This window comes from Ictalurus punctatus, chromosome 11 (genome assembly GCF_001660625.3).
Source record: "Ictalurus punctatus breed USDA103 chromosome 11, Coco_2.0, whole genome shotgun sequence".
NCBI classification, from domain to species: Eukaryota; Metazoa; Chordata; class Actinopteri; order Siluriformes; family Ictaluridae; genus Ictalurus; species Ictalurus punctatus.
The window spans coordinates 17193044-17212044 of record NC_030426.2 but is presented as its reverse complement, the minus strand read 5'-3'; the positions used below and the strand labels follow the sequence as shown (position 1 = coordinate 17212044).

Here is a 19001-nt window from a genome sequence, read left to right as displayed (position 1 = left end):
TTTTTGCCTAGATTTTCCAGAAATGTATTCTTGGCATTTTCTCAACTGATTTCTTGAGGAATCCCCCTGAGATGCTTTCTAAACAGTATTAAAGGAGTTCCCACCTACGCTGGACTCTTATTGACTGCTTTCTGGAATATTTCGCTCCAAGTCATCCATTTAAAAAAAATATATTTTTTTGTAAATAAAATAATACAGTTATAAAGTTCCCATAAAGTTTTCTAATGAAAGATATGAATATTTTGGACAATTACATTTTTACATTACAACACCAGTTTCAAACATTTTATCATACACCTTAGTTATAGTTTTGCTTGTATTTCCTTATTTGTAAGTCGTTTTGGACTAAATGAATGAGCCTGCTAAATAAATAAATGCAAATAAATACATTTTTATATTGTATGTTTATAATGGAGAATTTGAGACCCTTAAAACTCCATGAATGATGAGTTTTTGTAGTCTTACCTGCAATGTCATGTGTCGTGTCCCCCGGTGGCTTGTATGGGTTGAACTTGGGTTTGGGTGCCACGACAGGAGCAAACTTTTTAGGGGACTGGTGCTGCGATACCGAGATGCTGGGGGTTCCCATTGGCAAACTGGTCTCCATTCTGGCAGTCACATGACCGTGCTGGCTACCATTGTTCTGGCCACTCCACATGGTTCTGCATGAAAATGCCAATGGAAAACAAATTGAAAAAAACTGAATTTTATTATTATTACTGATTTCTGAACTGATCAGACATTAACAGCTGTGGTAACCTCATGCATGTCCATTCCTCACTCTCAAAATTATATAGCTTTCTTATTGCTTTCAGGGTTGTTACTAAACAGTTCATGTAGTTACTTAATAATGTGAATAACTTGATATTAATCTATGACCTTCTGAAGGTTGCCAGTCCAAATCCTAGGCCTGCTGCATAGCATGTGACCCTTAAAGCTGCTAACACAAACATGCAACTTATTAATTCTACGAACTGAAAGGACTTTAGAGAACAGATTTTTTTTTTTATTCAGAGCAATGTAGCACTACTAACTGAATAACACTGGCTTATTCTCAGAAATATTAAATTTCCACCGTGTCCGAAATCTGATTCTCTCGGGCTGTTTTGGAACACTGATTAGGAAGCAACATGACCCTAATTTCGAAGTTAATATCTCTCTCTATCTCTGTCACCTTCAGTCATTTCAAGGATGAACATTGTTCCAGATAAATTACTGCACCGACTTCACAACAATAAATTGTATTAATCTTTCCTCGAAGCCTCCCAGTGGTGCCAAAGGTGTCAGACTGTTTGTGGATCTGTAATCTGAGATATAATCTCATGGTGGAAGTGAACCTGGCCCGCGGACTTGGCCCAGCACCGAGGCTACTTTACATGTTCTAATCTCCTGAAATGTCATCCGTCCAGAATTAGAAGCAAACGTCAACAGTGCACAATCTTTAGGTTAATAAAACACCAGGGGGGCATCAATAGCTAGGAGAGAATGTGATGAGGGCTTGAAAGGGAAGAAGATGATGCTCTGTCCAGGCCAGTCTCCTGGGCTTCACAAATAGAAAGGGAAAGCTGTAATGTGTGGTTAGACATGTTATATGACATTAGATCTCTCTCTGATGGTTGAGACTGAAACAGCAATGAGAGGTGAAAAATGACCAGACACCTGTAGTGGTTGGGGATCAGATATTCACAGCAGGCTCTACACGTGTGTGTGTTTACCAGAAGATGATGTGTGCAGCCACATACAGCTCTATAACAGGATAATGAAGAGCACGTGTGGGGTTAAGTTCATTTAGCTTGGACTCGAGAGTACAGGGTAGTGGTGTCAGGTGAGGTAGCACCTAAGCCAGCATGCCTTAAGCAAATCCTCATGATCCTTGATGCCAGATTTACTGGAAACAAACCCTCTGAGGAGATCAAATACTGAATGAAAAGCATATAATGTTATGTTGTTTAGACAGTGTTTGTAGAGAATCTTTCTCTCTTAAGCACCAAAATTCCTCCAATTACACACAAAAGTCCTCTTCCCACCCGCTACCAGATGACCTTCACTCACCCGTTACCTAGCTGATCTTCACTTCACATATGGCGATGATAAGGTTACACAGGCGCATACATGCTCATTCGCCAACTGCTTTTTTTTTCCTGGCACGCCTCCTCTGCAGGTCAAATCTATGCAATCTCTTTCTGAATGTAAAAGCATGCACTTTGACACCAACAGTTGCAAGACTTATTAGCAGATCATGTGATGAAATTATGGGGTTTTTGGAGACTTTTTTGCATCAGATGGTCTCCTCAGAGTTCACTCATGCACAAGGTTTTTCAGCCTGCACACCCTCTGCACACGGGATGTTTTTTGTTTCTCGCACCATTCTGTGTAAACTCTTGAGCTCGTCATGTGTGAAAATCCCAGGAGATCAGCAGTTTCTGAAATGCTCGAACCAGCCCATCTGGCACCAACAACCATGCCACGATCAATGTCACAGAGATCACACTTTTTCTTCATTCTGATGCTTGATGTCAACATCAAACAGCTGAAGCTCTTGACCTGGATCTGCATGATTTTCTGCAGTGTGCTGCTGCCACATGATTGGCTGATTGGATAACTGCATAAATGTGCATAAATAAGGTGGAGAGTGAGTGTAGGTTTATGGGGGTTAATGTTGTTTCATCTATGTTTTCAATATCTATACACCAACCTTTCCAATTCGACCCAGGTGTAACAATGTTTTTACTTTTACTTAGGCTTTTATTTTTTTTTTGTATGTTTGAACCAGAAGTTTGCTGAGTTTAGTCATGCATGAAAACATTCCGAACCCAGGTGTGGGCCTTGTAACTGATCTCTGGATCATGTAAATTCAGTTGTCTGTGGTTTGCATTAAGGGAGCTTAATTAGACTAATGTGATGACGAGTGATGCACTAATTCAGGTTTCAAGTAATAGGTTCATGAATGGTCATGATCTGATGAATAAACAGCGGTGATTGGAATTACACATTCTGCCATATAAGATATGTTGAGGAACAAAAAATTAAAATCAAAGAAGTCACAGGCACAAATCAGAACAAGTGAAATGCACACGAGGTGGGCAAGGCCACAAAACTGTTGTTATTTCACCATCTCTACTGTGGCACAATGTTGAAACACGAACCATTTCTACACCACTTTTCTTTTCTTTTTTTCTTTTTTTTTCTTCCCTTGCTGCTTTCTTTCTTATGGAAGCTGTTTTTTGGTTGCCGTGTTGTTTTATCCCCTTGCTGATTGATGCAGACTTTACGTTTTCCCTCCGGAGCCAAGACAGCCCACGCACAATCATCTTTTAATATCTACTCCAGCTCTCTTCATCCCTTCCTCCCTCAGCTCTTACATACTGAGAAACCGCAGCAACGTCTCTGTCTCATGTCTTCACCTCTGCCTCTTGCTCACACGAAAACAACCTTCAACGTCATTCAAGCACACTGAGGGTCACCAGGCCGCACACACTTCGAGCTGAATTGGAGCGTTTCTGTGGGATGATTACACATTTGTGTTTTTTTCTTCTTCTTCTTTCGTTTAACATATGTTTGCCTGGCCTTCCTATTAAGACTGGGAGACTTGCACCATTCTGTGTATTTACAAAGTGGCAAGAAACATATGCCAGGATTATGCTCTTGACTACTAGTTTCTGTTTGGGCTGATTTTAATTACTTTAATAAATTTTTTTCTTAAAGATGTTTTCTTAAAGATGATGAAATTGATAATGTTCGTAAATGCATAGGTTCTAAGTAATGGCCTACAAAGCATTTCAAATTGCAAAAAAAAAAAAAAAAATGACCAAAGTAATTAATAAGCATCAAGAACAGAGAGCAGGGGTGTGATTTATTGGGATGTTGTAAAATCCATGATAATGGCCCAGGAAGTTATTTCTAGGTGCAGTGCATCACGATTTTAAAAACAGGCTGGGTTACATTAGCATCAGAGGAAGACAGTACCAAGGCATTATCATCTGTAACCCTGCCGCATAGCTTATATTAATATATCTGGTTTAGAAAATGCCCCCAACCAAATAATTTCATACTTGCAGTAGCACTGCAGTGTTGTACATCATTTCAATGCCATTTGAAAATGCTAAGATAATCATGTGAAATGCTCAGAACCATGTTCTTGGTTGCCAGCAAAAAAATATACTTGGTTTAAAGGATGAGTATCGCAGCCCTATCTGAAATGGAGTACTTGCGGTCTTCATTTGCACGTCCCTGTTAGATCCACTTAGCTATAGAGTGCTGCGGGAACGAGTCCTAAAACCCGGAAACGAGTCAGCATTTTAGCACTTCCGGCTCCATCGTCCCGAAGTCAGTGGGATTTTTGGTTAAACACCTGAAATAAGGTCTAAGGTTAACACAAGCTCAAGAAATGTTCACATTTTATTCTACGACATAGAATACATCAGTAATACTCCACTCGTGATTTTGTTAAGAGTTAACGTGTCTTCAAAAAGGCGGTTGATAAGAAGCTAACAACGTTTTACTTCTGGCGATTGTATTTAGGCTTCAAATTTCAGAAAAGTGTGTGTTCGTTTGTGAAGGTCACCTTAATGAACAAAAATGTAAAAATGCTAAACTTTTGCTGGTCACAGAGCTTATTTTCAGGGTGACGTTTCCGGGTTGTTCTACAAAAATACGTCATCCCTGCAGCGCTCTCTATGCACCCTTACTCTATCCTTTGGCAAAGCCCACTTCGAAGTGGACTGAGACGTGGCCTGTTACTCGAAACCCTGTGCGATTAATATTATTTTGAAGACCAGGAACAGCAGACAGATTTGCTCAGAACAAGGCAAGGTGGATGCAGCAACAATGTCAAAGATCATCAAAACCAACGATGGTGGAAAAAAAAAAAAAGATCTTCAAATTAATTGTCCTAAAGTGTCTTTTGTTATCTTGTCATCAAGCAGCAGATAATGTTAAACATATTCTGTAAAAAAAAAATCTGCAAATAAAGAAAGAAAGAAAGAAAGAAAGAAAGAAAGTGTGATCAGTTAGCCCACCTAATGTATATTATATACCATTATATATAACAGTGTATTTTTTTTTTGGTGTTGGTGGCAGGAATGATGATGGGGCATTGAATAAACAAACAAAAACAAACAAACAAACCCAGGATAATTTGGTTTGAACGTGTTTTCAGTCTCAAGCGCATCGCAAAAAAAACAAAAAACAAACAATACCCCAATATGCTTCCATTTTACCAGTGTTATTTCCACACCAGCTTTTTAAACACTTCACACACAATCGCACAATGACGGATGCTCTGTAAGACTTTTAATATGTAGGTGCACATGGTGTACATCACCATCATTGTGTCTTACTGAACCGAAGTGGTTTTCTAAAGAAAGTGGTTTTCTATAAATTACTATATGGTACACTGTGCTTATACAATGGTGTCGAATAAAACATCTGGATTCCCATGAAAGGACACCTGCTATTGCATTCACTCGTGTTGTGCTGCTGCGATGTTAAGAGTTTAGCTGCTGCGATGTTAAGAGTTTTATTGTAGAAGAGATGCTGGAAGGCTGCACTAAACTACTGCTGATTCAAAGGGATGACGTGTTCCCCTTCAGGGTGGCTTTCAGAACACAGTAAGGACATCAGTTTAAGGGGCGGTGGGAGTTTGATTGACTTAGCTGAAGGTAAAAATATTTATTCTTAGAAATTGAGTGTTACCAAACTGTATGAGGTCGGCATATTACACACACACACACACACACACACACACACACACACTGCAAGACTGCTACACTTTGTGGTTGGGGGATTTGTGATAATCAATCAATAATAAATATGAATGAATCACCAATGAATAATATATTGTGGTGTTTGCATTAGTATGTCATTATATGGCATTAGTATATAAAAAGTAACCCAACATTGCTAATACGAATACCAACTGGCTACCTTGATCTGCACTGTAAACTGTCAGTGGCTCCATTCTGTTTAAGATTTGCACAAACAATCCCCGATATCAAATGAGTAATTGCCCAGGGATGGCCCACACTAACCATTTCATCTGGCCCACATATCACTGTGGAATTACAGCAATGAATTCATCCGAATCTGGCAGCCAGAACACAGCCATAAAGCAGCAGCATGTCGAAGAGACCACATGTTTACAGCTTCAGCCCAAAGTTGAAATGCTGCACATTGGACCACTTTAGGTTCACAATACACTTGACAGTGCTATAACTGGCTTTTATGTGTCTAAACGCAACCATATTTCGGCCCACGTTTTTCTGCTAACTGACAATATTAGACACACGTAGCCTAGCCTGATGGTTGAACTTTGTTTGGATAGGATACAATGTTGATGTTTTTTTTTTATGTGGTAACATCACTCTTAGGACACAAAGTCCAGTTGAGTAACTCTGTACAGATTTCATAACAAAATAACTGTGTGTGTGTGTGCGCGTGTGTGTGCTTGGGCGCCCAATTTGGTTTGTATATATAATGGTGTGAAGTTGATTCTGCCAATAATGAAGTGAATGAAATGTTACTATGTACATGAATATGGGGGGCAAAATTTGGTGGACACCTGACTATTGCACCCATATGTGCTTTTAGAACACCCCATTCCAGATGTAGTGTCCTCTTTGCTGTTATAATAATATCCACTCTTCTGGGAAGGCTGTCCACTAGATTTTAGAGTGTGGCTGTGAGGATTGAACCATTCAGCCACAAGAGCATTAGTGAGGTCAGGTCACTGATGTCGGGCGAGGCGGCCTGGGGTGCAGTCAGTGTTCCAAACTTGGCAAACCATGTCTTCATGGAGCTCGATTTGTGTACAGGAACAATGTCCTGCTGGAACAGGTTTGGGCGTCATAATTCCAGTGAAGGGAAATTTTGCAGCACCAGTTTTGCGAAGGCCCACGTACAGCTGTGATGGTCAGGTGTCTGTGTACTTTTGGCCATGTAGTGTATAGTAATTTAGATGCAAGTAGATCTCACACAGCAAAATCCCCAGTGTTGAATTAACAGCTAGTGTTGAATGAATTGTTTCAGAGTTCATTTGTGTCCAACTGGACATGAAAAAGAAAGTGTGTGTGTTAATTCAACACTACAGATTTTACTGTGCAGAACAAACGGATATTTAGAGATCAAAATAACAGGCGGCGTGATGGTACAGTGGGTAGCATTCCTGTCTCACAGCTCCAGGGTCCACCCCAGTCTGATCCTGAGCTCAGGTTACGGTCTGTGAGGAATTTTCAAAATGTTCGCATAGATTTCCTCTGGATTATCAGGTTTATTCCCACCTCCCTAAACCTGTTGTTTCCATGCAAATTTCAGTAAAGGCAGAGTGCACATCGGGCCCTTTAATTCAAGGACATGTAATTCAGAAATAGTTCCAAGTCTTCCAAATATTATCAGGCGGATATTTCAGTATATTCATGTAAAATGACTTGAATCTTTTCCATCACTGGTTGCCAGTCATAATATTATGAATTTTTCAGAGCATTCACGATTAGGAATGTGGATGTAATGACAATATGACATCATAATATTGGTCCTAATCGTTTTAATTATTAAAATGTGTGAACTGCTGTGTCTATTCCTCGCATAGTCAGACCGAAAAAAAAAAGAAAAAAAAAAAAAAAAGAGAGAGAAACTAACAAACCAGAAAACAGGGGTGAACACTTCTCCTTCTGTTCCTGCCCTGATTATTGACCTACTGGCTCTGCACTCCAGTGGCTATAGAAGCTAGCCTAACCCCCTGTGACAATTTGTCAGCTTGTACTCTGCTGTCACCTCATGACATAGCAGCACATGTGTGATAGTAGACGCTGAGCGCCGGGCCAAGCGAGAGCTCAAGTGACAAGTAAACAACTCTGGGATAAGCTGGCAAATATCAAGCTGCCATGTACACAGCAATGCACATGAGCTCAAAAAGTCTATCTCAGGAGAAAACAGGCCGAGATGAAGGACACAATCACAGACATGGTCCAGCATAAATAATAATAACATCAGGTCATGTTTAATCTCAAGAACAACACATTCAACCTGAGTCCTGTCAAGCTGAAAGTGATAGAATATGAGAAAAACAACAGCTCTGCTTACTCATCCAACAAAGCCAGGCTGTTTCCTACCCAGTTTACACCATGTGTGCCTATGGGCTAATAGTCATAGTATGTGGCCATTACAAACATAAAACAACAGTAGTAATGGTCTGCACATAGTAATGTGCAGTAGTAATGAGCTTCAAACCAGTTCAGTACAAATCAGTATGCGAGAACAATTTATTCCATTCAGAACCCGAGTACCACACACCAGAATTAATAGCTGAGAGACTTTTTTATTTTTGTTCTGTATAGCACAGGATGGGATACCAGTTGCTCACAAATTACTGTGAAGTAGAAAAAAAAAGAAGCTCTACATGACCTCTCAGCAAGTTTCTTTTCACCACATTTCTTCTGCTCCTAAGCAACGGGTCTTTCTGAATGACCTGCTGCACAGAAGGCCCTCTGTTCCGTTTTGCATTTTGGACAATCGTACTAAATTACAGGCAGAAATACGCCACACTGATGCACCTCATTCAAAAGTCAAGCGTACACTATTCCGATTCGGAGTTCATCAAAAAGAGGAGGGACTAAGCTTTAGGCATGATGGATGGATGGGTATGAGTCACGCTTATTTCAAAATGATTAGGTGCATGCACAGCGGGAAACGTCCATCAAAGCCTGTTTGCATTTGAACAATTTCCAGCGTAAAGCTGGAGGATCACATAATCTCTGTTATGTATGTAAGGAATAAAACACAACAAGGTGTGCTTTTATAGGAAAATAATCAATGACAGGGTGGTATGATGCGGTTACCCCATCAGAAGTTGATTATTTTCCAATAACAGCATGTTTTAATGTGCTTTAGTCTTCCTATACCACAGCGATTACAGGATTGTTGTTTTTTTATTAGTTAAAAAAATGACACGTCCTACTCAAAGCCTTAACTGAAAACCCAAAGCAACAGTTTTACCTAACAGCTTTACTGACTCCTTCCAAGTATGTTAAATAAATATCTCCTGGCAAAAAAAAACACCAGATAAACAATTATATGTAAGGGAAACTGCCCTCTGCCTTGCCTCAGTTCTTTGTATCCATGTTGTTCATTAAAATGGTGTAATGCACACCTAACCGTGGATTATCCGGCTTATACCATGGTCACTCGCCAGAATTGGAAAGTCAAAGCTATCATTGTTGTTTGCAGTGCAAAATTTGACTGAAAGGATAAAAATAACGGTTCATTTTTTTTAGTTGTTTTATATACGGGTTTGTAGATCTAGAATTATTCACTTTCCAAATCATACAGAGATAAATTAGTGTGATAAAATTACATTTATTTGAATGAATAATAATAAATAGTTATTAGAGAGAGAGATTGTGTGTGTCTGTGCCGCATGTCTACTAATAATGAAGCTCTGAGTTTAACTACTGTATGCAACTGTACGTTACTATGGTTACAGTTAATTATAGGCAGCACATTAATTTAGAACGGTGATTAAAAATACTGGAACTACCTGTGCACTCACCGGTCTGAATGCACACCTCTCACGTCAGCCAATCAGAATCGAGTAATCGAGTCTCCACCATACAAGTCCCTGTGCAAGGTATTAACCCTGAAACGACAAAGTATTAGAACTAGCACATTAATATGAACCTGTATTGTGCCTTGAATCAGGAACTGTCCAAGCCGTGCTCTTATAAAAAATTAATCAACACTGTCTGACCAATCGGAATCAATCATTTAACGGTGTTGTAGTATAATACGAAACGCAGACCTTGATTGTGTGGGTTAGTATTACAGCAAAATAATATGAACTATTAACTGTTCTACTGCAAAAAGGTCAAGTTAATATACTAATATTATAAACTTTTTATTCATTAAAGCAAACATTTCATTTATTGTCGACTTTGTTTAGGAGTTAAACCCCAAAGAGCAGAATCAATATTTCAGTGTGGTCAAGCACTCTCTTATATGCTCTTCAAAAGTGCATGGCCTTCTGTAAGTAAAATACTGAAAAGCATGTATTTCTGAGTGTTCAGTCAATTTGTTGGCTTGGGGACAGATGTATCGATATCTCTAACAGAAAATCAAGACATTCCAAATGAAATCAAAATGTCAGCTGGGACCTTCACAGCAAAATGAAAAGCTCTGGCTGGAACGTTCACACACCCACAATTCAATTCACGTCAAATTCAAATCTACATGGAAGCATGATTTCCCCTGCCGCTGCTCCTTCTCGGAAAGGTTTCCTCCTCTTGCGCCTGAGTGAGAAGGCGAACAGTCACAGAGGCCGACTGAGCCGAGGCAGCTTGTAATTACAGCAATTTACTTAATTATAAATTACGTCTCTAGCACTTTATTAGGGATAAATGGTCGAATTAACTTGCACTCACCCTTGTCTTTGAAAATTATGAAGTGAATCTTTTATTCAGCAGAGAACAGATTTTGGTTCCTACTCGGCTAAAGGCACGTAGATCACAAAGCTAGTGCAATGCTGTTTAAACCTTAAACTCGCAAGCATGTGAGTGTGACAAAATAGTGCTCCAGACATTTCCTCCTCTCTAAGACCCTGGAATGTGTGATCATGTGCCTTTATATCTACAGGCCTTACCAGTCAGTGCCTTACTGTTTCAGAGTAATGATGATCAGATCCCTAATGAGGTTGGTAATAATGACACCGTGCTCCCTGTTATAAAATTACTCTTTGATCTCATTATAAAAATTGGATATGCATGTGATAAAAGTCAGCAGAGCCTGAGAAGGTTCATACAAGGACACATGGAAAGCTTTTTTTAATTTCCAGATGCACTATAAAATTACTCGTATTTTTGCTATACAATTGCTTACAATAATTTTGTTTATTTGTTTGTTTGTTCATTCATTCATTCATTCATTCATTCATTCAAGAGCTTTATCTCCACCAGAGTTGTGGTGGATCTGGAGCTATTTAAAAAGAACAGCACATAATCACAAGAGCCCTTGATCAAGCTGACTATAATAAAGAGGCACCACAACAACAGGCATCATTAACATTTATTTTAACATTTTTTCTAGTTTAGCTGAAAGCCTGCAGGTTAGCTCAATTTTCTCAGCATGCCTGTTATCATTTTATAATTAACGCATATTTACAAAGAACAGTACATAATCACTGGAGCTGTCTATAACTGGGGCACGTTTTCCCCACAAATTGTGCCAAACCCAAGCAATTTTTTTTTTAAGATGATGAATGGTTAATCCCCCAGCTGTTGGACAGTACACAGGTGTGGCTGGAAGCTGTGAGTGGTCCTTAACAGAGTCACTGAGTTACTTATTTGTCACCAGGAGATGAAGTTTATTTGCCTTCATGGGGCTAGTTACTGTAGAGTGGTCCATAGTTCTCAATTTAAACTTCATTATGCAGTTATTGTAGAAGCCAATCTTTGTGGTTGTGATTTTATAAGCATTGCACCTACTCTGACCTTGACTAAGCTTTCTGACTTAATAGGTAAAAGAGTTGACTTCCCCTAAACAATGAGACATACTGTACATGCTACACTATATGACCAAAAGTATACGGACACCTGACCATCACACCCATACATGAGCCTTCCACAAACTGTTGCCACAAGTTGGAAGCATACAATTGTCTCGAATGCCTTTGTATGCTGTAGCATAATGAATTCCCTTCACTGGAACTAAGAGGTCTAACCCAAAATTGTTCCAGCATGACAATGCCCCTGCACATAAAGCAAGATCCATAAAGACATGGTTTGCCAAGGTTGGTGTGAAAGAAAATGGGAGGCCTGCTCAGAGCCCTGACCTCAACCCCAACGAACACCTGAACACAAGGTGATCCGAATACAATGGCAACGATATAGGTAAAGTTTCACGACAAACTTTGATGGCTTGACACAGTCGGTCTGAAAGTTTAAAATAGTTATCAGTTTGAAAGCTGAACGTAATGTGGAGTTTTAAAAAAAGAAAGGGAGACAGATCGACAGGGTGCCAATACTTGTAGAGTTGGATAGATAGACAAATAGGGTGCCAATACTTGTAGCGTCGGCTAGATAGCTAGGGTGCCAATACTTGTTGAGTTTGATAGACTAGAGTACCAATACTTATAGAGATGATTAGATAGATAGATAAATATATAGATAGAGAGCCAATACTTCTACTGTTGGATAGATAAGGTGCCAATACTTGCGGAGTTAGAGAACTAGGGTGCCAATACTTCTAGGGTTGGATAAATAGATGTATAGACGGGGTGCCAATACTTGTAGAGTTAGATAGATAGGGTGCTAATACTTCTATGGATGGATGGATAGGGTGCCAATACTTCGTGTTAGACACATAGGTAGATAGAGTGTTACTAGTAAATAGATAGATGGAGAGAATGGTAGAAAGATAAATGGAGAGAGAGTGCTACATGTACATAGAGAGTGAGAGTTTTAGTGTTTGAAAGACAGAAGGAGTTAGAGAGTGATACAGGTAGACTGATGTAAAGAAATCTGGAGAGAGAGAGTGTGCCTGTGCGCTACTGGTAGATTGATAGAGAATGGATGGAGAGACTATGTGGCATTGATAGAGAGATAGATGAAGTGAGAGTGTGTTACAGGTGCACTGACAGAGTGAGAGGGAGAGAGGAGGGGCTTCAGGCCAAGTGTGAGTTTTCACAGTTAGAGTTTGAAATCCTGAACATTCCGAGCCAGGCTCTGAACATTTCGGCAGTCTAAGTGAATAGGAGCTTTTGGGATATTTGATCGTCCACTACGGGAAAACCGTGAGTCTGATCCGTTAGAACCAGTACAGCCTGATCAGTCTGAACAGCCTGGAGGACGGTACCGAGTTTGCTGGAAGTAGCTTCAAAGCTCAAGAAGTTTTGAATGAAATTTTACCGGAAATTCTGCCCCTTTGAGCTTCCGTAACAGGAAAACCTTCATTCCGATCAGTTAGAAAAGACATAGTGAGTCCAGTCAGAACAGACTGAAGGTCTGTACTTACATTTACATTTATTCATTTAGCAGATGCTTTTATCCAAAGCGACTTACAAATGAGGAAATACAAGCAAAGCGATATATCAAGCGGAGAACAATACAAGTTGTGCTACCATACAAGATCTTTAATTGAGTTCTAGAAAAGCAAAGTGCACAGAGTAGAGGTATAAGTGCCAGAGTAGGTGTTTTTTTTAGGATAATGTGGGGTTGCCATTTTAGGGGTTAGTTAGGTGTTCACGGAAGAGGTGGGTCTTTAGCTGAACTGTACTTGTGAGCTTGAAAGCTCTGGGAAGAGTAGCATTTAGAAATGAATGGTCTCAGAAGAAGAATAGGAAGAAAATAGTACGTTTAAATAGGAAATCAGTATGTTGGCTTTGTCAAGCCAGCGTAATGAATTCAATTTGGCTACCATCAGGGGTTAAAGCTTTTGTTGGATTTCATGAATTCAAGAAAATATTTTCTGTATTGTTTATTTATTTATTTATAAATGTGCCATGAGCTGGTACTAAATGTGCTAAAGTGTAATCCTTTGGCCATGTACAAACTTGTTGGTGCATAATACGTGAATAAGATTTTATTATTTTGTGCACTAAGTGTTTCCAGTAGCAGACAGGAGTAGTCTCCGGAAGCGCAGTGAACTTCAAGCACAATGCCGAATAAAGGCAGTGAGACGAGTTGAAACACAAAATCTGACATGAATAATTAACTAAAAACAGTGTAAACATAAGCGTGTATTTAATTAAAAAGCTGAACAAAACCTTTTCAAATGCTCTGTTTATTCCGTTCTCTAATGTGAAAGGTGACTTCAGGAAAATGAAGTCATCATTTTGAGAAACTTGTAAAGTAAATTTTACTAAGACACAATGCAGAGAACTTTTACCAAACTATTAAGACTTACGTTTGTCTTCAGTTGGCAAAATTAGGCTTTCACAAAGCTAACACATACACTCTGGATGGATTTATTTCTACATGCAATCATGATACCTAAAGGGACGGGTTTAGTAACTCACGTCGCGCATGCTAGATGGACAGATGGAGCCTTTGGAGTTGATATTTCGTGCTTAGCCATGCAGATAAAAAAGACCTTTCAAAATGAAAGGCTCCAATCTGTGATGGTCACATCCTCTAAACCCTGACCCAGGTCTACTTTCTCCAGCTGCTTTAACAGCTGAGCAAGCGAACGAACGAACGAACTCATCATCACATACACCGTACTGTTTGGAAACGTTAAAAGCGCAAGTGGTTATTACGGATCCTACAATGTTTACAGCACACACAGGAGGTAAATATTCCATTATACCACTTGTTGACATTAATAAAAGCGCTTGGGAACTTTTCCAATTGCTTAAGGATTAATACTGGAAGTGCGCAGAGTGCTGAAGGCAAAAATGAAAGAAAGACTCAACACAGGTTCTATTCGGTACTTGTACACAGAGTGTTCATTTTATTCTATGAAATGCTGCCGAATCACAACACAGCCCAGGAAGCCCCGTTTTAACAACTGCTTTTTAACATCTAGACCAGGGGTGTCCGATCTTATCCAGAAAAGGCGAGTGCGGGTGCAGGTTTTCATTCCATCCAAGCAGAAGCCACACCTGATTCTATTGAAAGCCAAGCTCAACTGATTAAACAGGTGGAATCAGCCGTGGCTCCTGCTTGATTGGACTGAAAACCTGCACCCACACCACCCCTTTCCAGATAAGATTGGACACCCCTGCTCTAGGCGGTGTTCTGATGAACATGAGTTCACGTACATCAACATTTGTGTAGCGTCTTTAATATTTCACAACTTTGTCTTGCATTTATCAAATGAGGCAGTTCCAAGAGCAAAAGTAATTAAGCTGTCAAAAGTAGGTGCAGTTGATACAAAACAAAAGTCCAACACCAGGAGATGTCATTGAACCAGTTCTCAGCTTGATCCATTCCAGCTTTCATAATCTGCATGCTTTTTGCCTATGGGCAAAACTTTCACCCGAAACTGAAGGATGTCCTACTTACACACACACACACAAGTTTACAAAAACAGTCATTGAGTTCCTGCAGAATAACGAGGCTGGACTTGTTAGGAGGGTTTAGTTATCGTAACCGACACCAACGGCAACACATCAGCTGCTCTCACTTTTCATTATCGACTGATTGATATCTCCTGAAAACCTAATGGTGGATATTTGCCTACTGAATTGATTCATCTGGTAGTCTGTCCTGGATCACAGATAACAGGTTCAAACTGTTTCATGACGGTATCTGACAAAGCAAGGCTCTGTGGCTAGATGACTACAGGGACACAATCACACACACCCACAGGCACGTGCATGCACACACAGACGCATACACACACACACACACACACACACACACACACACACACACACACCTCTAATAAGATACAAAATAGGCTAAAAACAGTCAATTGTTTATCAGGTGTGATTAATTTGTGGCATTTATCAGCTTTTTATTTAGCAGGCAGAAGACGACGGAGGGTCAGTGGAGGTCACTGAACATCCCCAAGGCGCACACATCCCACATCCACAAAGATAATTAGGATAATAGGCAAGACTAACAAAACTGGCGCTAATCAAATGACAAGGCCATGGCTGATTTGTTTTCCAAATGAGCAGGCTGTTTGAGGACACTCCAGCCGTTTGATAGGCATCACGAATGCGATTAAAACAATGTGGCGCTAATGCAGGGAAGATCTCTATCTGCTGTCCATCAGAGATGGCAAGATGGAAGCGCTCGCTGTGCAAATTGAGATGAAAATGCACCATAGCTGTGTTTAGCACATTACCTGCTGAGCACCTCAATGCCACACATTGATGGTTTTTGAAATGAAGAAGAGAAGAAATTCTACAAACGGTTGCGTTTTTGTTTTTGTTTTTTTGCAGGGTGCGACCCCGAAAACAGGCCTGAAGCACTGGCTGTGCTGTGTGACTGTCCGTCACTAGACATGTGTTCATCTCCATTGTGAGCAGGACGTGTTCATCAAAGCTATGAAAACTTTAAGCTTCCGCAGCTTGTCAGTATTTTTTATCTGCCTCAGCTCTCCCATGATGGAGACACGATGTAAAACGATAAATATAAAAAGAGAAGTGTAATAGTTAGTGACAGCGCCACACTGACATGGGGCCAAATCAAATGGAATTGGACGGCTTGCATCAACCGAGATATTTGATCCAAAAGGGCGCGAATGGTTCGGGGTGGTTTCTCTAGAGCCGTTTCGAATCTCTGCTGAGCTTGCATGTTAATAATTGACAGCAATCAGTCTTTCATGCCTTTCACTGATCAGCAGTTTGCTTTGCCAGACCCCGAGGAGACCCTGTGCCTGTAAACACACTACAGTCTCACATGGGAGACTGAGCACGTGGGAAAAGCCAATAAAAGCTCAAGTTTACCATCAGAAGTTGTTTGCACGAAAAAAAATGATCAGAATTCTAGATCAGACATATCCATGTCTATGAAACACAGATGCATTTGATTGCAGAAACTCAATGCAAAACAACTCAGTAAGTCTAAGCTTATGGTAAGAGTTTGTTATGAGTATTAAAAATGTCTGTGAGAGCACAGATACATTGAGGAGGGCAGACCAGAAACAAACTTTCAAGTAAGTATACAAGCATAGGTAAATTTAACACACACAAAAAAAAATCGGCTTGCAATGTGCAGTATCTCATGTGTGGCTAGATCCAGGCTGAGTTTTGTTCGATACATTAAGTCCAACATTTGCAACAATGTCTCCACTAATTCTACATTGGATCATCATTAATATCAATGACTAGGTTTACATGGACAGCAGTAATCTAATTATTAACCTTATTCTGAATAAGACAATATTGTGATTAAGGTGTTTACATGAGTTTCTTTTAGAATATTCCTTTCATGTTCCTGTTTTACGTGTTATAGAACATAGATCGATTAACAACACACGTCATTACGTCCCCAAGCCGTAAGCCATTTCATTTTTACGGACGCTTCAAGTGCAATTAATTATTTGTCATGCTACATAAATAAACGACTGCTTGAAGCCGTGGGCTGCATCCGAAACCGCATACTTACCTACTATATAGTAGCCGAGATGCATGTATTTCTCCTACTATATAGTAGGTAAGTACGCGGTTTCGGACGCAGCCGTGCTCTCGTTTGCTGTGTGTGTACGTGTCCTGTCGCAAAATGCGGTGAAAACTCCCACACGATGTTAATCGTGTGATTAAGGTGTGTACATGTCTATAATGCACTTCTATAACGCGACTAAAACAGGAGTACTCCACATGACTTAATTCAATTTGTGTTTACTTCGAGTATGACTTTAGCCAGATTAAGGTCATCAATAATCAGTGTGTACATGCTAGTTTCCTAATCAGAGTATCGTCTTAATCGGGTTAATATCGGAATATTGTTGTCCATGTAAACGTACTGAGTGTCGCTGGAAAATGGAGAACGTGAAGGTGAAGCTCTTGCTCTCATTTTTAGGAGCTACTAGCGAAACCTAACTGTTATACCTCATGATCTTCTACTAAATGCCATTGTAACTGCATTAGCAATGAGCCCCTGTGACATACAGTAGGCATGGCACTCAACCGCAAAATTTTCACAGGAATATATAGCACCAACCAAGAAATCAGCACCAGAATCACTAAGCACATCACAACTATTTCTATATAAACATATTTAATGAGTATGAAGGTGGAATTTTCCACTAAGCACTAAGTGGAACACAGCTTTACATACAGTATATGTCATTTACAAAGTGTTATTGTAATCTAATGACTTCTGATAACGCAGTAATGCAACGCATTACATATTAAATTGATGTAATTTGTTGACAGTTACTGATGTCAAGAAAATTACATTACTTGCATTACAAATTTATTGTTAACAAAACAATATTAGGTCAAATTCATTTTAAAAATAAATCACGTTTTGCCACGAAGATTCTTTTCTTTAGCCCAGAATAATTCTCCATTTTGAATGATTTGTCATTACGTAAAATAAAACCGCCTGTAATTTTACATCTTCACTGAACGGAGGCGAGACCAACCAGACAGGGTTTACAGGAAAATGCATGGAAACACTCATGTCTTATTGGCTGATAGTCTCTCAATTCTGCCAAACGCTAGCTCACACAGTCATTGTGAGGAAAAATGCATATAACAGCTATTTATTTATTTATTTAAACCAGTAAAGGGGAAACTGAAACACTAACATCCTCTGAAGCTGAGCAATCAAGGTGTGTAAATGTTTATATGAGTTCCAGTTTACGGGAACATGATATACTTTACAACCCATACAATGAGAGCTTAGCTGTGCCTCCCCTTGACTATAGCGACACTAAACTAGCCTAGTTAGAAAAGTTTAATATTTTATCAGTCTGGTGGTCCTACAAACAGTGACAACACCCGAGGCAGGTTTTATGATAAATCCAACCTTTTTTGTTCATGTCCTACATTGACACTCGCTAAAATTCCTGAAAGAACTAGGAGTTTCACTTCGTAGTGTATTTTTGTAGGTCTGATAGGTCATGAAAATAACGTGAAAGTAAAGTAATTAGTAATCTGATTACTTTTTACATGCAGTAATCAGTAATGTAATCAGGTTACAATTTTAAAGTAGTAATCAGTAATCTGTAGTGGATTACTTTTTTTGAGTAACTTACTCAACACTGGTCATTTACAGTTAAGTATGATTAATCTTACATTATTAATATGCTCCAAATCCAGTACATGCAGTAAAATGTGCAAATATTCTAACTACAATACTCAATTTTACAATCTGTACATACTGCACTTACTGTAATAGTAGATATTTTAATATTTAATACAATTAATTCGTCTAGGTTTTCTATATACTTCTAATTTTGCTTATAACAATGTCTGTCAATGCCTTGTAGAGGAGATGCCCTTCTTAACTTCAAAATTTGTAGTGATAATTCATATCTGCATGTGTCTAACTCATTGTTTTGTTTTGTTTTTTCAATTAGGCAGAACAGAGCCTAAGAGGATGAATTAAAAGCAT

General features: G+C 39.4%; 1 protein-coding gene across 14 annotated transcripts in view; it reads right to left on the bottom strand.

Moving 5' to 3' along the window:
• Positions 1-19001, bottom strand: part of lpp (LIM domain containing preferred translocation partner in lipoma) — a 239637-nt gene that overhangs the window by 135858 nt on the left and 84778 nt on the right. For 10 of the 14 annotated variants that reach the window (XM_053683518.1, XM_053683523.1, XM_053683517.1 and 7 more), the window contains one exon: positions 466-662. The exons of 2 other annotated variants lie outside the window; for them this stretch is intronic. In XM_053683518.1, coding sequence (XP_053539493.1) covers positions 466-658 — 193 coding nt within the window. In that variant the 5' untranslated portion in view covers positions 659-662. Of the gene's footprint in view, positions 1-465; positions 663-9544; positions 9632-19001 lie in introns of all 14 variants that reach the window. 2 more of the 14 variants (XM_047158490.2, XM_047158491.2) reach the window with 1 other exon arrangement.